Source organism: Giraffa tippelskirchi, chromosome Y, assembly GCF_054371585.1.
Source record: "Giraffa tippelskirchi isolate mGirTip1 chromosome Y, T2T-mGirTip1v1.2.pri, whole genome shotgun sequence".
NCBI classification, from domain to species: Eukaryota; Metazoa; Chordata; class Mammalia; order Artiodactyla; family Giraffidae; genus Giraffa; species Giraffa tippelskirchi.
In genome coordinates, this window is record NC_137290.1 from 4,124,331 (window position 1) to 4,145,724 (window position 21,394).

Sequence of the window (21,394 nt, forward strand, 5' to 3'; positions counted from 1 at the left end):
TTCCCCGCCTTCTTAGAAGTGACGAGACTCCCAACCCGAATGACGCCTGGATTGTGAAGCGCCGGTCAGAATGCCTCGGAAGGCTTTTATGTGCTCACTATTCTCTGCGTCTTTGTTTCCTGAGACCAGGGGTGCCCAGCCTCGGGATCTAATGCCTGATGCTCTGAGGTGGGGCTGATGTCATGATTATCGAAATCACACGCACAGTCAATGGAAAGTGCGCTTGAGTCATCTCCAAACAAGCCCCCTGCTCCAGTGTAAGGAAATACTGTCTTCCTTGAAACCAGGCCCTGGTGACGACAAGGCTAGGGAGCGCTGCCTAAGAGCCAACGGTCTTGTCACGACCACTCACAGGGCAGAGGTACCCAGGGACGAGAAGTGTGCACGCTGCGAGCATGCTTCCTGCACGGCCTGTCTAGGTACTGAAATCAAAGAACAGATCTTAACCAAGAAGAGTTTGCCCGGGTATCACAGGACTTAAGGGTCACAAAACCACTGAAAGACACAAGTGAAAGCAATACAACTCACACCTTACACCAACCAAAGGAGGACGTGTGCACGACTGAGCACACACGCACGTGCTTTTCTGGCAAGTCCCTCAAGGCCTGCTGGCGGTTTCGAGCCGCCACGCCGGCTAGCAGGTGTTGACCTTCCCTTCCCTCCTTCCTTTTCGTCGCTTCACGGCTCCCTCAGTGACCCGCCCAGCCCTGCCAATTCTGCCTTGACGGATCGCACTTGACCTAAAACTCAGTCACGCCTACTTGGAAAATGTGACCTTGGCGGACACGCACCTTGGTCTCTGCAGAGACACTCCCGGTAACCAAGGCGAGGGTCGTGAGGGGCTGCAGCAGGTGGAGAGGCTGGTGGGGCAGAATGCCCTTCCCCCGCTCCCCCTGCACCTCACCCCCCTGGCCCTGACACCCCGTGGATACTGGGCAGCCCTGTACCAAGGTCACAGGTGCAAAGCCCTGTGTGTACCCGGGTCATCCGGAACAAACCAAGCTCCATAGCAACTGTGGACATGAGGCCCCCTGACCTACACCGGGCGTTCCCCAACTCCGTATTAGATAAAACCTCCTCCCTATTACACCCTCATAAGCAATCACCTAATACCACTCCTCCAGCAGGAATCATCTTTGTCCTGAGGCTGCAAAAATTGATCACTAACCCAAGAAAGCATGGGCTCTGCTGTGAGAAGCTGTTCTGAGAGCGTCTTCCACTCCAACAAACTCGACTCTGAAATAGTCTAGGTCTGGAATGTCTTTTGCAACCTGCGCACAGACCACGACAGATACGAACCTTTAACCTAGGGGGGTGATGTTTGGAGCTCGGCACCCGTAGCAGGCACCCCGGGACACACTTCAGGACTCTGAGGAGCTCGGCACCCGTAGCGGGCACCCTGGGACACACTTTAGGACTCTGAGGAGCTCGGCACCCATAGCAGGCACCCCGGGACACACTTCCAAGAGTCTTGGGCAGTGGCTGGTCAGGAACACTCCTCTCACAGCGTGTGTGGCTCTAACCGGGTGGGTCTGTGGGAAAGGCAGCCCGCCCACTACGGTGCCAGGCAGACAGCGGGCATCTGAGTGGCGCCTGCTACATCTGGGGCGGCGGCCGATGGGCCCCGTTCTGGACTCAGAGCCACACAGGGGCCGCAGAACATTACATGGGAGCACGAGGGCCGGCCAGCACTCTCCTGTCACCGTCCCCGGTGAGGGACCCGCGCCAACCGAGGCTCACAGGTGAGCTGAAGGTCACAGCGGCGGGCGGGTGACAAGTGTCTAGGGATGGCACCCCGGGTCTCCAGAATCCAGTGTTCTTTTCGCTTCACCAAGCTGAGGGCTCAAATGCATCTGGATTTCATCTCCAGGAGAACAGATGAGCTTAATTCAACTGTAGCTGGAGGGGTTTAATTTAGAAGGGATGACATTTGCAACAAACGACTGGGGAGGTGAAGCGAAGCGTTTCAGGGGCTCAGCACCCGGACGTGGCGACCCTGCTCCTCCAGAGATGCGCAGACTCGGCGGGGGGCCCTGTGGGATGGCCCACGTCCATGAGCTTCACCTGGGCGGCTCGTCTGAACCACGGGGGGGGTCAGGAGGTCCCTTAAAGATGGGCATCGTTACAACTAAGACGGTCCACTTGCTATCGATGAAGATGCACGTAACAATCTTTGTGTGATGGTGGTGGACGGAAGGGACAGTGGATGGGATCGGGGAAATCCTTCACAGGCGACATGGGGTCTGATGGACGACACAGCCCATGATGAGGCAAAGGGGAGTCCAGGCTTTCTGACGAGGGCACTGGGGTCACTGTTACGGCGGAGGGAAGGAGAACCTGCTTCCTGACAGCCTGGGTTTGAGGCCACTGGGGGAGGGCCCAGCAGAGACAAGAGGAGCCTGCCTGTGTCCTGGGCGAGCAGAACTGGGCTGGGTGTGAGCAGAGGGGGCTGGGTGTGACCAGAGGTGTGCGAGCATCAGAGGAGGTGGGCTGGGTGTGACCAGAGGTGTGTGAGCATCAGAGGAGGTGGGCTGGGTGTGACCAGAGGTGCCTGAGTGTAAACAGAGGTGTGTGAGCATCAGAGGAGGTGGGCTGGGTGTGACCAGAGGTGTGTGAGCATCAGAGGAGGTGGGCTGGGTGTGACCAGAGGTGTGTGAGCATCAGAGGTGGGCTGGGTGTGACCAGAGGTGTGTGAGCATCAGAGGAGGTGGGCTGGGTGTGAGAGGAGAGGGCTGGGTGTGATTAGAGATAGCTGGGTGTGAGCACAGGTGTGAGTGTCCGAGGAGAGGGCTGGGTGTGATTAGAGATGGCTGCGTGTGAGCAGAGATGGCCGTGCGTGAGCGTCAGGAGGTGGGCTTGGGGTGAGAGGAGATGGGTTGGATGTGATCAGAGATGGTTGGGTGTGATCAGGGATGGCTGGCTGTGAGCACAGGTGTGTGAGCGTCAGAGGAGGTGGGCTGGGTGTGAGAGGCGAGGGCTGGGTATGATCAGAAATGGCTGCGTGTGAGCAGAGGTATGTGAGTGTCAGAGGAGAGGGGTTGGGTGTGATCAGAGGTGCCTGGGTATGAGCAGAGGTGTGTGAGCCTCAGAGGAGGTGGGCTGGGTGTAAGAGGCACAGGCTGGGTGTGAGCGGAGGTGGCTCCCTCGGCCTTTTTCAGGGTATTGGTGAACCACAGCGCTGGCCCAAGGCCCCCGCTGGTCTCCCGTGTTGAGGGCTGACCTGCGGTCAACCTTGAAGATCACCCCATAGGTGACCAAGGCGTCTGAATACACACAATGGGCTGATCTGTGTTCTGCGAGGTCCAATGCTAAAGCCTGTCACCCCATGGACTTGGAGATGGGGTCCCTGGAAGGCCTTTCAGGTGACTGATGAGGTCCCGAGGGGGCCTCATCAGAGAGGGTGGGGGGCCCTCCAAGAAGAACACGGGGACGTCACTGTGTCCGCCCCTGGCCTCCTCCGCCGGGAGGACCGCCCCCGTGAGGACACAGGAGTGAGCAGGATGCCCTGACCAGCGCCCCCTGTGCTGGACCCCGGCCCCAGGACCAGGGGGACACACGTGTCTGCTGTTGCAGCCCGCCCCCACCGCCCCCAGTCTGTGGTCCTGCTCTCCGGCCTCCCGAGCACTCTGTGACCACACGCCCAGGGCGAGCTGTGTGTCCAGTCCCACCGAGCACCTTCACAGAGAAGAAGCACCCGGGGTTGTCTCAGACGGCAGCCGCCTGCGGCCTGTGGAGGAAACACGCGCTGCCCGGGGGACACAGCTCCGCCAACGCCAGTGGCGCCGAGGCATGCCTCCTCCTGCCTGCCTTTGGCCGCGCTTCCCCAGCAGGCTTCAGCCAAACAGGGTTATTGCAGGACGGACCCGGGGAGGGGATGTTCCCACTCTGCCTGCAGATGGCGTGTACAGAAAAGCTGGTGGTTTCCACGGGAAGGGATACACACGCAAGGAAACGTATGTTCATGCACACTCGGTCGTGTCCGACCCTTTGCGACCCCACGGACTGTAGCCCGCCAGGCTCCTCTGTCCGTGGGACTCTCCAGGCAAGAATACTGGAGTGGGTTGCCATCTCCTCCTCCAGGGAATCTTCCCGACCCGTGAATCAAGTCCGGTCTCCTGCAACTGACAGGCAGGTTCTTTACCACTGAGCCACCTGGCAAGCCCCCATACCACACTTAGCGACTGAACAACAACAATAATGAACTCAGTATGAGTTGAACCTTTGTAGCTGTGGTTGAGTCGCCAAGGCGTGTCCGACTGTTCCCGACCCCATGGACTGCAGCACCCAGGCCTCTCTGTCCATCACCATCTCCCGGAGTTTGTCCAAGCTCGCGTCCATTGAATCGGTTTAACCTAGTGTACAACTGATCCAGGGTTTCTCAGGCATTTTGTCCACTGTCACATCCTAAGAGGTCTTTGCATTCAGATATTTTTTTTACCACCCTACAGGGTGACTGCTGCCTCTTCCCTGCCCATTATACACTAGTCCCTGGTGGCTCAGCTGGTAAAGAATCCGCCCGCAATGCTGGACATCTGGGTTCGATCCCTGGGTTGGAAAGATCCCCTGGAGAAGGGAAAGGCTACCCACTCCAGTATTCTGCCCTGGAGAATTCCATGGACTGTATATAGTTCATTGGGTCGCAAAGAGTCGGACATGACTGAGTGACTTCCACTTTCACTCACACAGGAAGAAGCTACGTTGGAACTCGGCAGTAACCAGCAAGGGAGAAAGCGACCGGGTGAAAGGGTATATACTTGATGGGGTCCTGTGGGGAGCCGGGCAGACTGAACTGGAAACAAGACCATAGCTGTGGTTTACACACGTTCCACAAGCAAAACCTGGGGTGTAGGAAGAGGTTCTTTGTGCTGGAACTTAAGTGAGATTGCTCCCATGTGGGCCTACTAAGTTGCTCAGTCATGTCTGACTCTTTACAACCCCATGGACTGTAGCCCGCCAGGCTCCTCTGTCCATGGGATTCTCCAAGCAAGAATCCTGGAGAGGGTTGTCATTTTCTACTCCAGGGGACCTTCCCATCCCGGGAATCGAACCTGCGTCTCCTGCATTGGCAGGCGGGTCCTTCACCCCTAGGCCCACCAGGAAAGCCTGATCGCTCCCACAGACTAGCAGAATCGTGTGTGTCTAATACATGTATTTGCAGGCACGGCTGTTTAGTTACTTTATCAGAAATCCAAGATACTACTCGTCCTGGAAACGGTCTGAAGTCTTGTCAGATTTTCATTCTGTAATGGTGGCTTAAGATGGCTGGGTTACACGAGCACGCTGTCCTGATGCCCTCATGAGAACTACCGTCCTCTGAAATGGCTGACGCGTGGAGAGTTCACAGCCTCATGTGCAGACACACAGAAGAACCGAAAAAGCCGCTCAGCAGTCATGCTGGCGCGACCACACTATAGGACGAAGTATACAGGCGCCCCTCAAGTGATGTTTCCCATCGTGGTAACAAAAACTGGCTTCTGGCATATCCCTGCACCAACTTACATCTAGTCTGATATATGTGTCTGTGCGTATGAATCCACAGAACCAGAAGCAACTTAACTGCTTTGAGATCCATTTACCAGGAGTCATGCCAAACAAAACCGAACATCACACAGGCAGACACAGCGAAGGGCTCTGGTCAGGTGAATGCTCCCTGTGATCGCAAAGGGAGACGGGGCTGCCTTTGGATTTCCTTGTTCCACTCCATGGAAGTCAAGGGGCTTGAAATATATCCAACGCGACAGCTGGCTACACTTGAGGGGCTTCCCGGGTGGCTCAGCGGTTAAAGAACCTGCCTGCCAATGCAGGAGCCACGGGTTCAGTCCCTGGGTTGGGAAGATCCACTGGAGAAGGGAATGGCAACCCACTCCAGTATTCTTCCCTGGAGAATCCCATGGACGAAGGAGCTTGGCAGGCTATAGTCCATCATGGGGTCCCAAGAGTCAGACTAACACACACACACACACACACACACACACACACACACACACACACACACACACACACACACACACACACACACACACACACACACACACACACACACACACACACACACTATACTGGATGTGAAAATGGAGATGAACACCCATCCAGGTGACGTGAGGAGAAGTGTGTGTAAGAGGTATATGTCATATCTCCTGTCCAGGAAGAGTTCCATCAGACAGCTGAGAGTGGGTCATTATGTCTTTAAATAATGTAATTCTACAGCATTATTCGCTATGCATTCTAGGCCTATGGGCTGTAGGTGGCCCATTTCTTTAACATTTTTTTTTTCACATAGGACCATTTTGAAGGTCTGGTACACGTTGCTTCTGTGTTTTCGTTTTTGGGCCTTCAGACAGGTGGGAATCTTGGCTCACCAACTAGGCATCAAACCCACACACTGGAAGGCAAAGTTCTGGACCACCGGACCGCCAGGGAAGTCCCATGGGAGCCCGTGTCTTCATGGCAGCTGGGAGCACCCAGGCCTGGCCGCCTAAGTCACCCTGCCATCAGGAGGAACACGGACCGTGGCCTTTGATCTCAGCAGGTCCGCTGGCAGGGGGAGGCGGGGCAGCGGGCCTGGGGGAGGTGCGAGGGAAACAGGGGCCTCCCGTGCAGGAGGTCACCGGCACCGCCCAGCTGGGGAGGACCCGCAAGGAGCCGGGAGGAAGGTGGGCACGTCCCGGGGCGAGAGGGCTTGGGGAACTGGGGGGCGGGTGCCCACAGACCGAGCGAAGGTGCAGGTGGGATCCAACGCCGGCATCATGGAGTCCCGGAGGTCCCCGGGGCCGGCCCGGGATCAGCTGCTCAGCGTGGGAGCCCGACCAAGGGCTCCTGGCGAGCAGCACTCCCCGAAGCCATGGGGGAGGTGAGACCTCCTGGGATGGAGGACTCACGCGCCTTCAGAAATGCAGAGCTCTCTGAGCAGATGCCTTCCTGCTGGCCAGCCAGACGCTGAATATCAGGGGAGAGGACGCAGGAAGCTGACAAGGGAGGGCTGGGGAGGAAAACAAGAAAAACAGGGACTCCCTCGGGGGGAAAGGGGGCCCAGACCACGCCACAGGGGGCCCAAGGATTCTTCTCAGCTGAAGACATTTGAGAATCAACAGTAGTGGGGAGAGGCTTTTTTCTAAACCCTCCTTATATTCCTCAAAGCAAAGGCTCCCTGTGTTAGCGTGTTACTTGCGCAGTTGTGTCCGGCTCTGTGCAATCCACGGACTGCAGCCCGCCAGGCTCCTCTGTCCATGGGGTTCTCCAGGCAAGAATACTAGAGTGGGTTGCCCTTGCCTCCTCCAGGGGATCTTCCCAACCGGGAGGGACCATACCCGGGTCTCCTGCATGGCAGGCAGATTCTTTACCATCTGAATGGGCTTTAATAAGCCCTTAAAGGCTCCCTGAAAAACTCAGTTGCCACCGAGACTTCCCTAGTGGTGCAGTGGCACTGATGCAGGGAGCATAGGTTCCATCGCTGGTCGGGGAACTAACATCCCATACCCCATGCCACGAGCGCAAAAGATTTTTAGAAATCGGTAGGTCCCTTCCTTCTCTTGTGTTTCCTGCATAGACAAAACCTACAGAAAATAAACCCTACACAACTAAGAAAATGCTAACAGGATCACATATTTCAGTATTACCTTAAGTGTAAATGAATTAAATGCACCAAGTGAAAAGTGAAAGTCGCTCAGTCCTGTCCGACTCTTTGCAACCCCATGGACTATACGGTCCGTGGAATTCTCCAGGCCAGAATACTGGAATGGGTAGCCTTTCCCTTCTCCGGGGGATCTTCCCAACCCGGGGATCGAACCCAGGTCTCCCGCATTGCAGGTGGACTCTTTACCAGCTGAGCCACCAGGGAAGCTGGAGCAGGTAGCCTATGCCATCTCCAGCAGATCTTCCCAACCCAGGAATTGATCCAGGGTCTCCTGCATTGCAGGCAGATTGTTTACCAACTGAGTTACGCTCCAACCAAAAGACATGGACTGGCTGGGCGGATGAAACAGGTACTTCAGTTTCGCCTGTTGCATTCCGTGGAGGTGAAGGGGCGCTCGGAAGGTACCGAAGGTGCTGACTGACTGCACTTGAGGGGCTTCTCCAGCGCATGTATGCGCTCCCTCTTTCTACGTCACTCTGCTTGACCCCCCAGAGTGTTATGTAATTATTTTACATTGCTAGGTTAATCGTGTTCCCATTATGGCTTGCAACTGTAATGATCTTTTATTTTTTTTTTTGTTTGGCTATGGACTGTGAAAACTGATAAACATCTTTCACTATTGTGATTACATAACTATTACTCAGTTAATAGCAGTGTCTCATCATCGGTCAACAGGAAAATAATACGATTCTGTATCACCAAAACTGTATCACAAAAAACCATTTAACAGAAAAACCTGCAATCACTTTTTAAAATCCAGGTGCCTGTCAGAATTAAATTGGAATTTCTTGAAAAATACACATGCCCAGGTATTGTTTGCTTTTCTCCAAAGCTCCAGATATGTTTCTGGTGAGCTGCCACGTTTGGAAACAACCGGACTGTACGATGATCTTATACTTTTACCCAGTTTGTTTCACTTTTTCTATTTCACATTCAGTGCTCCTATTTCATTTAGTTTATGTTTTCCAATTTCTCCATCTTTTTTTTTAATGTTCTTTCTCAAGTCTTTATCAAGGATAGTAGAAAAGCTTTGGTATACACATATATAAATAGTGTATTATAATACAATAAATACAATAAAACAGTGTATAAACCAACATATATTGCAGAAAACTTGGGAATTTTTGCCTAACTAAAAAATTAATGACATTTCCATTCCATTTGTTTGACTCAGTATGAATAGAATGCTAGGTTTCTAATTTTTTAAAAAAATACATATGCAACAGGCAACAAAGGTTTGCTATACAGCACAGGAAACTATAGTCAATACCTTATAATAACCTGCAATGGAAAATAACCTCAAAAATAATATATGTGTATATGTATAAGTGAATCACCTCGCTGTGCAGCTGGAACACTGTATGTCAACTATACCTCAATAAAACATATATATATTAAGACAAAAAAATTCAACTGCCATAAAGCCTCTCCCTAGGATTTTCACAACCCAGGAACGTTGACTTTTATGACTAAACGGAAGTCTGCACAGGTCAGCACCTGGGTAAGAAACCACCCAAACAGACGTTGCCATACAACTACTGCATCTCCCATCTGTTCTCCTAAGAGCCCATTTATGTTCCTGAAAGATATCTGTTCTCCCAGAAGCGCCCTTCTTTTTTTCCGCAAGCCCTATTAAAATGGTATATAAACCCCAGGTTCTAAATGTCTCCTTGAATCGTATTTGCTGTGCAGTGCCTTGTTGTTATGCAAAGAGAAACCTGTATTTTCTCTTGCTGATATCTTCTGTCCATTTAACTGACACGCCCCTGATGCGGAACTTAAGAGCGTACAGGAAAAGGTCCCAGAACATGCCACAGGGACCTGGTATGACTACATATTTTAGGCACAGAAGAATGATACACGGACAAGCCGGGAGAAAACAGTTTCAGGGAAAACATAATGAACGCCAGCCCTGTGAGGCGTTTCCTCGTAGTAAGACTGTAACCAGTGCTTGAACGTAAACCCCCCTTTTACACTACCTGTGCTTTACTGCTTACCCATTAGCACTGCTGCACCGAGTTCATCCGGTGAGGCGCACAGCATCGTAAATTCGCGCTGGCACCGCGCCTCTCTGCAGGGACTTAACAATCGCGTGGAACGCCCTTGAGCTCTGAGGCTCGCCAGCCCGTGTGCTGGCGCCCGCGCTGCGTCAGAGACAGGGCAGCAGGACGCGACCCAGGAGCTCTGTCGTGTCTCCACGGGCCTCTCTGCACCCGCTTCCTGGATTCAGCGGCTTAGATGCTCAGTCATGTCCGATCCTTTGCGACCCCATGGACTGCAGCCCGCCAGGCTCCTCTGGCCACGTGATTTCCTCGGCAAGAACACTGGAGTGGGTTGCCATGCCCTCCTCCGGGGGATCTTCCCCACCCAGAGATCAAACCTGCATCTCTTACGTTTCCTGCACTGACAGGCGGATTCCTTCCCTCTGGGCCACCTGGGAAGCCCCTGTATTCGGGAGACAAACTCAAGTACGGAATGACTGGGCTGCGGGGTGGGGCACAACCAGGAGCCCGTCAACACGGGCCTTCTCACCACAAGAAGCACATCACCAGGGGAAAACCCAAACGCCTTAGCTATATTTGCCTAAGAAACAGGACAAGAGAGGTTTCCCTCTGCAGGACCAACACCTGCATGAACAGACGTGGGTGCGGAACAGGGGTAACTGGCGGAGGAACACCGGAAGAGCTGGATTACGCCCAGGCCACGCGCTCGCTGACCTTCCTTTGACGCATCTGAAAGGAACGCCGTCAATGCCGGCAACAAGGCCGTTTGAGCTCCGGCCCGGCGCCTCACCAAGGGAAACTCCTGCCCTGCGGGCTGGAGCCCCCCACCCTTGCCCCTACCTCCCCCCGTCCACGCTTTCGCTACAAATGTCCTCACACAAAGACAGCGACGTGGTCTCCTCGTAAATGCTGCTTGCGCACACACTCGCAAGCCCGAAAACACCGTCTTTGCATGAACAGGGTGCCCAGCGAAGGAAGGGCTGCTTGGAGGCGGAGGCAGGCAGGCAGGAGCCTCTTCCTTGGACCACCGCGGCCACACGATCGGGGTGGTGACGGGCCAGCATCTTCTCCTCTCAGCCTCCAGGATGAGCTGGAAGATAGTGGTCCTGCTGGGAGCCACCCGGGGAGGGACCAGTCTGCCGGGGTTGGGGGTGGTGGGGGGCGGGGGGTGCCTCACTGCGCCAGGTTGATCCACAGCAACCTGCAACGCACAGAGAAGGTGGCCCTTCTAGAAGCCGCTTTATGAGCCGAAGGCATCGACATTAAGTGGGGGTGGTGGTAAAGTTCTTAGAGAAAAGAATCCATCTGTGTGGAACGTGTAGCGGGACGCCAGGCCCGCAGGCACGCACACGTCCTGACGTAAGAAGCAGAGCCGCACGGCCCCTAGCCCCTGCCCCGCCAGCCCTGCGGCTTCAGCTCCGACCCTGCGGCTTAGCGGCTGGGCCGCGTCAACTGCCAAGTTGAACTCGCCCTGTATGTGAATCACTGTCCCGCAGTGACACTCAATAATGCTTACGGCTGCAATGTAATTAAAAAAAAAAAAAAAAAGAGGTCTTTGCCTCTGGTATCCGCCAGGCTTCTCTGTCCATGGGATTTTTCAGGCCAGAATACTGGAGTGGGGAGGGGGTAGCCATGCCCTTCTCCAGGATTATCTTCCCGACCCAGGGAGCGAACCGGGGTCTCCTGCACTGCAGGCAGGTTCTTTACCGTCTGAGTCACCAGGGAAGCCCTACTTCAACTTTGCCGCCCAGAGCTCCTAAAACCCTTGACACGTCCTGGGCAGTGAACACATTTTCGGTCATCCATAATAGTCCGCTTTCAAGCATGCCTGAGTGTCCTGGTCCCTGGACGGATTCACGATGCGGGGCGTGGGGGTGTGTTGATGGGCTCCTGGTTGTGCCCCACCCCAAGGCGTGATTGGAGGGGTGCCACTTCTACCCCACCCCCTCATCTCCAGGGCCAGCGAAGGATGCATTTATTTACCAACGGCCAGTGAATTAACCGACGGCAATGGAGCCTCCACAAAGACCCTTGGAAAACAAGGAGGCCCCTGGCGCTGCTGAAGACAGGCGGGTGCAGGAGGCTGGTGCACCCGAGTGGGCCTGAGCGCTCCAGCAGCCCAGCCACCCACCCACCCCACACCCCACACAGCTCTTCTGCTGCAGGGTTCCTGGCTTGTATTTATATACATGTATTTGGCTGCACTACGTCTTAGCTGTGGCAGGCAGAAGCTTCACTCTTTAGCTAAGGCATGCAGACTCCTAATGACGGCTATGTGGGATCTAGTTCCCTGACCAGGGATCGAACCCAGGGCCCCTGCACTGGGAGCCTGGAGTCTTAGCCACTGGGCTGCCAGGGGAGTTTCCTTGAGTTGCATTCTTAAGGTAAACCAGTGAAGGCAAGCACAGCGTCTTCCTTGAGTTCTGAGTCATTCTAGTGAATTAGGACTGCCGAGGTAGGGGCTCTGTGGGATCCCCAAGCTTGCGCTCGGCTGGGGAGAAGTGTGAGTGGCTGGGATGCCTCCGCTGGTGGCTGGCGTGTGGCGTGGGGGCCGTCCCGGGGGGCTGAGACCCTAACCCGGGGTCTGCACTGACTCCAGGGAGCTCCTGTCCTAAGTATATTGAATCGTGGGAGGCCCAGTAGGGGTCTGAGATCAGGCACATTGCCCTTACAAGCTGAATGGTCCTGAACCCCAAAAGCAGGTCACTGAAGAACGCTCCCCCATCTCAGCTGCTTCTGGAGGCTGCTTTTGGAATAAAGGCCCCCGAGGCTGTGATTTCCGCTGTACTAGGGCGGTTCCCATCCCCGGCTCGCTGGTTAGTGAGAGGCCACAGCGGCGAGAAGACGTTCCAGGGAAACACTCTTCCTTGCATCGGTTCCCCACAAGGCACCCGATCCAGGATCCAAGAACCAGCCGGGAACGTCATCACCCTCACTGGATACACGCCCTATCTGGCGGGGACACCCCGAGGTCACCAGGAGCAACCCCTCAAGAGAAGCCCCCGGATGCTCCGGAATCTGCACCTGTGGACGGCCGAGGCTCCACCCTGCACCTCAGCAGCCCCGGTGCGCCACGAGGCACCACTGCTCACTGTCAGCCTCTCCCAGGCTCAGACACCCCCTCCCTTCCCCACCGGGGACCCTGCGTGATGCAGGGTGCAGCTCCCCCTGCGGCCTCTTCCAGCGGGAGAAACACACAGAAGCCTGGCAAGCGCTCAGTGAAACCCAAGGGCCCTCTCGCGCACCAGCTCGGCGGTGACGAAGTATCACCGAGAAGTGCGCAGGCAGAGGGGCGGCGAGGGTGGCTGACTGACGTCACAATCGCAGAGCGGCGCTGAGCGTGCGCGTCCGGGTCTACGCGTCACAAACGAGGATGCTGGAGTCCCGCGTCACCGAAGGCCCCTCTTCCCCGCACAGTGCCCGTCGGCCGCGCTTGGTCTGGTCCAGGCGCTGCGGGACACACCGGGCACCCCGGGCGGTTCTGGGTGGTGGGTCTCTCCAGCCGGACGTCTCAGGACAGCTGCGCTCCCCGCCACGAAGCAAAGGGCCCTCCCCGGGCACAGCCCTCCAGCTGCCCGCAGTGCCCTCGCCTCGAGTGAGTCTCGGGGGCCGCGCAGCAGCCATCCGCGTGGACACAGAGCGCCCCCCGACCCACAACGGGTGTCTCCCCCGTTCCCAGTAGCGCCGCATACCTTATCGGCGGGAGGAGCCGGAGAAAAGCGGCGCGCGCAGGCCAGGAAGATGTCCGGCTCGGGCTTCCCGCTCCGCACCTCGGGGTCGTCGCCCAGCACCACGTGGTGGAAGAGGCTGAAGAAGTCCTGGTGGCGGCTGGTCTTCAGCTGGAAGGACGCGGTCCCCGAGCTGGTGGCCACGGCGCACGGCACGTCGTGCTTCCGCAGGTGGTGGATCAGCTTCTCCACGCCTGGGGGAGTGGAGGGGGACCGTCAAGGATGGGGGGGTGGGCAGGCCTGGGGTGGGGGTGGGGGACGCTGGGCCAGCCCGGTCCCCCGCAGCCTGCAGCCTCGTCTGATCTCATCGCTGTCCTCACGGGGTGGGGATGTCAGCACAGGGACATCTCCACTCAACACCAACGTGGAAAAGCAGTTCAGGGCTTGGTGATGGCCTTTCCCAGAGGATCGGAGGAGGCTGTACTGGGGCGGCTGGTACTCTTCTTGCCAGTCCTGACTTAGCAAGGGCTTCCCTGATGGCTCAGCAGGTCAAGAATCCACGTGAACACTATCTACATACAACAGCTAGGACGTGGAAGCAACCTAGATGTCCATCCACTGATGAATGGATAAAGAAGTCGTGGTACATGTATACAGTGGAATATTACTCAGCCATAAAAAGGAACGCATTTGAGTCAGTTCTAATGAGGTGGATGAACCTAAAGCCTATTACACAGACTAAAGGAAGTCAGAAAGAGAAAAACAATTATCGTATATTAACACATATATATGGAATCTAGAAAAATGGTACTGATGAACCTATTTGCAGGGCAGCAATGCAGACGCAGACATAGAGAACGGACTTGTGGACATGGTGGGAAAAGGAGAGGGTAAGATGAATGGAGAAAGTAGCATGGAAATACATACACTACCATATGTAAAACAGACAGCCAGGGGGAATTTGCTGTAGGACTCACAAAACTCAACCTGGGGCTCTGTGACAACCTGGAGGGGAGGGATAGGGTGGGCAGTGGCAGAGGGCTCACGAGGGAGGAGTCACAGGCACAGCTGTGACTGATTCATGTTGATGTATGGCGGGAAGGAAAACAATGTTGTAAAGCAATTATCCTTCAATTAAAAATAATAAATTAAAAAAAATAAATAAAAGAATCCACCTGCAATGCAGGAGACACGGGAGGTGCTGGTTCGACCCCTGGGTTGGGAAGATCACCTGGAGGCGGCAAATGGCAAGGCACTGCAGTATTCTTGCCTGGGAAACCCCAGGGACAGAGGAATCGCCTGGTGGGCCACAGTCCATGAGGTCTCAAAGAGTGGTACACAACGGAGCAACTAAAGCTCTACGCCTATCAGAGCAAACCCGGGGAGCTGCCAATAAAACTGACAACGTACTGGAAATGGACAAGTTCTTTCCAAGAGAAAGAAGTTCTTTGGAAGAGTTCTTGGACAGCTCACTCAGGAACATAGCAATAACATAACTGGCCCTAGATCCGTGGGAAAGAGACTGGTATCTGTAGCTAAAAACTGTCCCAGACCTAGTGCCGCACGCCCTCACTGGGGAACTTACCAAACATCCCAGGAAGAAACAATGCCGATTCTAAAGAAACCTCAGAAAAATCACAGGGAACACTTATTTCCCAACTCGTTTTTTTGAGACTGGGACTTTTCTGATACCGAAGCTGGAGAAAGGCATACAAGAAAACTGCAGATCCGTATGTCTTGTGAACACATACACTTAACCTCACACTGAAGCCAACTTACAATCACTATGAAAGAGTTCTACTTGAAGAGTTGCTATGGGGTTGGAACCTGTTATTTGAAAATATTAAAAAGCCACACTATTTAATTATCTTGCCACAACTAACGACCAATATGTAGGATTACGTTAGCCAAATTTCCATAAAAACCTTCATGGAACTGCTGAATTAAAAGGATGAAAGAATGCCTATAACAAATATACATCCAATAATCACCTTGGTCTGGATATGGTGATTAAAGCTGAGTATCAACATGATTTGCATCTAAAACAAAAGGTTCAAATTGTATGACCCAATAATAAACCAACATACTAAAAAATATTGGAGCATATTTAAATATATGCTTCCTCTAAAACCTACTGGAAAAAGAAAATTTTGCTGGAAGAGTTCTCTGATGCTATTGATTATAAAAATTTAACTACAGTCGATGTCATTTTAGCTTATCCTTCAAATATTTCTAGTTCTGTGAATATTTTGTAAGGCACTAACATAACGGGGCACTACTATACCAAAATAAATACACACCAGCAAGCCTATATTGGAATACAGAGTCAACATTTTTATCCATAGGGGGATGAATGAAAAACAGTTTTTGGCTGACTGGTAATTTTTTTTTTACGATTTATTGCTTGTATTGATACATTTATCTTTGGCTGTGCTGGGTCTCGGTCACGGCGCGCAGGATCTCCACTGCAGTGGGCAGGCCTCCTCCCTAGCTCGATGCACGGGTTTAGCTGGCCCAGGGCACATGGGAACTTACCTCCCAGACCGGGGAGCAGACCCGTGGCTCCTGTACTGGAAGGTGGATTCCCAACCACTGGGACCTCAGGGGAGTCCGGGAATGACTCTTTAAATCAGACAAGCTCCGTGAAGATGTCTGAGATGGACACAAACGTGAGCCCAGAGACAGGGAGGCTGACCACAGCCCTTGGCAAGTCGACCCTGTCTCTGGGGCTCGGTTCTGTCCTGTGATACAGCAATGATTAGCGTTCCTGGTGGTGACGCTGTGAAGGAACGCCTGTAAAAGGTCCCACCTGTAAAAGCTCACATAGCAAGGTAAGGCCCCACGAGATGCTAGCAGCCATGGTCGCCAGCAATCCATCAAATTCAGGTTACTCATCCGTCATTCAAATCTCCTGATAGTGACATACTACTGCCCGATTCCTTCAAAAACTCTGGTGTCTTTTCAATACTGTCCGCTGACTTTTTCATAGTCTCTCTGCAACGTAAAAGACTAGAAACACGATGAAACTTCTGTCCTGTACAGAAGCTCGTTAATTAGGTGCATAAATGAAACCCAGCCAGCAGACAGCTGGGAGCCCCGGAGTGCTCAAGTGGGTTTCAGGGCCGGGCACAGGCAGATCACTCTTGCTACAAAGAAGGAGCACTCCCAGGACTGATCTACAGGGGAGGAAAGAAGAAGTGTGTGGAGGATCAGCGATACTGAGAGGTGAGTGCTTCTGCCTGACTTCATCCGGGAGGCCTTGGGTTGGTGAGGACAGACACGGAGCCTGCCCCAAAAGTGGGTCTGAACATGGAATCGTGCAGAGAAGGGCGACCGGGGGACACGGGATCTCTCTCTCAGCTGCTGCCCTGGAATTCACGTGCTGGGTGGCTCCATCCAGCAGTCCCCTGGCTAGCTCAGGCGTCCTCTGTGACACTTCACCTGAACCCAGAGACATGCTGTGGCTGGGAGTGGAGAGGGCCCGGGGGGAGACACCACTCAGGGACGGGCTCGGCAGGCCTCTCGGGACCCGCAGAGCAGGCACGGAGTCTAGAGTCCTGCGGGCAGGTGCAGGAGGGCGGTGGGGAGGGGGATCAGCTGACAGAACCACCTGGGGGGAGAGCAGACACCACTCAGGGACCCACGGAGCAGCCGTGGAGTCTAGAGTCCTGCGGGCAGGTGCAGGAGGGCGGTGGGGTGGGGGCTCGGCTAACAGAACCACCCCGGGGGACAGCAGACACCACACCACCCTGGCACGGGGTTCGCCGCGTGCAGTCTGCCAGACCCAGACCTCCAACAGGAGCATTCCTGGACAAGAGGCTCAGTCCCTCGTCCTCGCAGCCCAAGTGTGGAAGGGAAACCATTTCTCCTAGACAGTGACCGTGCCACTGCCAGGGAGGTGACAGGCTGGCACCAGGGAGGCACAGGTCACAGGGGATGCCTTCAAGGGTGGTGGGTCCAGTGGTGGGCCCCGAAAGGGAGGTAAGGTCCTCACCCCTGGGGTTTCTGACCATGAACTGAGCAGGGACAACGAGGGTCTGAGCAGAGATGAAGTCCTCACCCTGGGGTTTCTGAACATGAACTGACCTGTGACTATGAGGGTGTGAGCAGAGGTGAACTTCCTCACCCATGATGGTTCTGACCGTGAATTGATCGTTGACAACGACGGTAGGAGCAGAGGTGAAGGTCCTCACCCCTGGGGTTTCTGACCGTGAGCTGACCTGGAACAATGAGGGTCTGAGCAGAGGTGAAGGTCCTCACGTCTGATGCTTCTGACCGTGAACTGACCAGGGACAACAAGGGTCTGAGCAGAGGTGAAGATACTGTCCCCTGGGGATTCTGAACATGAACTGATCTGGGACAATGAGGGTCTGAGCAGAGGTTAAGGTCCTCACCCCTGGAGTTTCTGAACTGACCTGGGACAATGAGGGTGTGAAGAGAGGTGAAGGTCCTCACGACTGGTGTTTCTGACCGTGAGCTGACCTGGGACAATGACGGCCAGAGCAGAGGTGAAGCTCCTCAGCCTTGCGGTTTCTCAACATGAACTGACCAGGGACAACAAGGCTATGAGCAGATGTGAAGCTCCTCACTCTTGGGGTTTCTGAACATGAACTAACCAGGGACAACGAGGGTCTGAGCAGAGGTGAAGGTCCTCACCCCTGGGGTTTCTGACCGTGAGCTGACCTGGAACAATGATGGTCTGAGCAGAGGTGAAGATGCTCATCCCTAGGGTTTCTGAACATGAACTGACCTGGGACATTTAGGGTCTCAGCAGAGGTGAAGGTACTCACCCCTGATGCTTCTGACTGTGAACTGACCAGGGACAACGAGGGTCTGAGCAGAGATGAAGGTCCTCACCCCTCGGGTTTCTGACTGTGAGCTGACCTGGGACAACGAGGGTCTGAGCAGAGTGAAGGTCCTCACCCCTTGGGTTTCTGAACATGAACTGACCTGGGAGAAGGGTCTGTGTAGAGGTGATGAAGGACCTTCAGAATGAGATCAGCATGGTTTTAGGGTCAGCCCTAAACCCAGTGGGACTTCCCAGTTGGCTCGGCGGTAAAGAATATGCCTGCCAACACAGGAGACACAGGAGGCTCAGGTTGGATCTCTGGGTCGGGAAGATTCCCCTGGAGAAGGAAATGCCAACCCGCTCTAGTATTCCTGCCTGGAGAATCCCATAGACAGAGGAGCCTGGAGGGCTACGGTCCATGGGGTTCAAAAAAAGAGAACCATACGCGCCTGAGCAACGCACACAGGCACGCTCAACCCAGGGACATTTGCCTTCCTCTGTTTCAGCTGTTGTCATGCAGCCCCACCGGCCTGGCTGGTGTATAAACATGGAAATCTGTTTCTCACAGGTCTGCAGGCTGCGATCAAGACCAAGGTGCCCGCATACCCAGTGTCTCCTGAGCGGGCCCTCTTCCTGGCTCACGGCTACCTACCCATGTCCTGATGTGGGGGAGTGGGGGGTGAGCGAGCTCTGTGGGGCCTCTCGCATAAGGGCGCTAATCCCATTCCTGGGGTGCCACCCGCATGAACTCACCACCCTGCTACTGGGTCACCTCCAAATGCAGTAACACTGTGGGTCAGGACTTCAACTATATGAACTCAGATGTTCCTAACACAGCAACTGGGGCCCTTAGTAACTGGTGTCCTCACAAGAGGAAAAGGGGCAAGGGGCACAGAGGAGAAGCCACGTGAAGACAGTGGGAGGCGGCCACCAGCCCAAGGATCAACGCCTGGAGCCCCAAGAAGCTGGAAGAGGCGGGGAGGACCCTCCCCTGGAGCCTCTGGAGGGATCTCAGCCCTGGGACCCCTTGACCTCAGAACAGGACTCTACTTGAAAACAAGATCTCTGCAGATGGGAAGTAAAGGATTCTGAAATGAGGCCATTTGGATGAGGATGGCCCTAAATCCCATGATATGGCCCCTATAAGACACAGAAGAGGAGAGACACGAACACAGAGAAGAAGCCCCGTGGAGACGGAGGCGGAGACGGGAGGGAGGCGGCCACCAGCCCAGGGACGGACACCTGGAGTCCCCAGAAGCTGGAAGGGGAGGGGAGGACCCTCCCTGGAGTCTCTGGAGGGACTGCGGTCCTGCCCACACCTTGACCTCAGCCTTCCAGTCTCCAGGACTGTGCCTGCATAAATTTCTGCTGTCTGTGGTCATTTGGTTCATCGGCCACAGCTGATGGAAATGGACCCAAGGTAGGAGAGCTCATGGTGGAGACTAGAAACAGGGTGCCGTGATTATGAGAAGAGATCATAGCTCATGACTGCAAATACGAACGTGTGCTGGCAACACTTTGACAAACCGTTAGCCATCAACCACAGAGCTCAGGAAAAAGGAGACACACGGACACACACAGGAACAACACTAGACCAATGGCTCTCGGCGGCGGTAGGGAGAAGCCCCCGGAATCTCCAGCTGCCACCTTGGACCCCAAGACCAGTCTCTCTGCTGGAATGTCGGCCAGGAGGTGTGAAGGGGCTGCAACCTACAGGAGCAGGTTCTCAGAGCAGGGCTCCTGATGACAGGGACAGAGTGAAGGGACAAAGCAGGCGATCAGACAGCCCCATGAGGGGACTGGAAGCAGGAAAAATATGGGAGACCCCGTAAGTTAAATGATCACGCAACAAAGGAAAGCTGCTTAACCACAAAACCAAGCAGGCTTCATTCAGTTCAGCCACTCCGTCGTGTCTGACTGTCACCCTCTGTCATCCCCTTTTCCTCCCGCCTTCAATCTTTCCCAGCATCGGGGTCTTTTCCATAAGTAAGCTCTTCACATCAGGTGGCCAAAGGATTGGAGTTTAGCAGCAAAAGCATGCGACCGAAGCAGGAGACTTGCCCCCAAACCATAGAAGGATGGTGGCATGGGACCCACATCCTGGCCAGCGAGCTCAGTGACTTAGCCATGCTCTGCACACATGAAAAAACAATACCTTGTGGAATAGCTCGACCAGGCAAGACAAGAAAACTCCCCTGCCCAACCCGGAGGAGGAGCTGATGATGGAAGCGTGACATCTACTCAAGAAGGAGGGAAAAGGTGGCCTTCTCCTCCTCCCCACTTTTCTTTGGATTATATAACTGTGGCCCGCCAACTTCTCGGGGCACGGCAAGTCTTGTCCACCTGCTTGTAAGCCTCACAGGCGTCTTGTTCTAATTCACCAGGTCTTATCTACCACCGTGCTCTCTCTGAATTCCTCTCTGTGCTGAGACAGAAAGCGCTATGGTACCGAGCTCTTCGGGGCTCCCCCAAAACAACATTCGAACTGTTACACTGACACCTCTGACCCTGAGCGATGCCTGCATTTCTGCATTTTAATGTCACTGCGGATTTCTAACCAGCCTAATCCTGGAATGGCATGACCACAGGCTACGACCTCACATTCCGGGGCAGATAAAGGGGATAACCTTCTGTTGACTCACCCTGAGGGCCACCCTCCTTTCAAGTGTGGTGTCTGACTCTTTGTGACCCCATGGACTGTAGCCTGCCAGGCTCCTCTGTCCCTGGGATTCTCCAGGCAAGAATACTGGGCTGGGTTGCCATTTCCTCCTCCAGGGGATTTTCCTAATCCAGGGATCGAACCTGAGTCTCTTTCACCTCCTGCAATGGCAGGGGGGTTCTTCATCACTGGCACCACCTCAAGGATGGATCTTTCTGACCCAGGGATCCCGCATTGCAGGCAGGATCATTTACCATCTGAGCCACCAGGGAAGCCCTCCTCAAGAGTAGGGCGGGTGGAAGTTTCACGCTTCAGGGCGTGGTGCAGCCTGGAAAGGGGCTCTTCCTACGAGTCGTCACTGTCTTTGACGGGCCTGTTCTCCAAATTCTGCCCTGGAAACAGGGCAGCTCTGCACACTGGAGCCCCTGCCAGTCAGAGCCCAGCTCTGAGCGTCTCTGGGCAGCTTGCTTAAACCTCGCAGGACTATACAGCATCACCTGCAAAATGCAGGTGCTAAAATGACCCAAGGCTGACACGCAGGCACATGTAACACACAGAGGACACGGAGGACCTGACACTCGGCTAGTCCCTGACGCTCCTTAGGCTCATAAAGGAGACTCACCTCATACACAAGCCAAAAAA

At 54.6% G+C, this 21,394-nt stretch overlaps 1 protein-coding gene across 2 annotated transcripts in view; it reads right to left on the reverse strand.

The window, feature by feature from the left end:
• The window catches only part of LOC145537826 (pseudouridine-5'-phosphatase-like), a 67,129-nt gene that overhangs the window by 6,533 nt on the left and 39,202 nt on the right, over window positions 1-21,394 (reverse strand). Inside the window, exons 5-7 of one of the 2 annotated variants that reach the window (XR_014076443.1) lie at window positions 13,329-13,558; window positions 10,514-10,837; window positions 9,631-10,365 (exon numbers count right to left, since the gene is read on the reverse strand). Coding sequence is in view for 1 of the 2 variants with exons in the window: in XM_081568725.1 (XP_081424851.1) it covers window positions 13,329-13,558 (230 nt within the window). In the remaining variant the exon portion in view is untranslated. The remainder of the gene's footprint in view (window positions 1-9,630; window positions 10,366-10,513; window positions 10,838-13,328; window positions 13,559-21,394) is intronic. The other variant, XM_081568725.1, reaches the window with a different exon arrangement.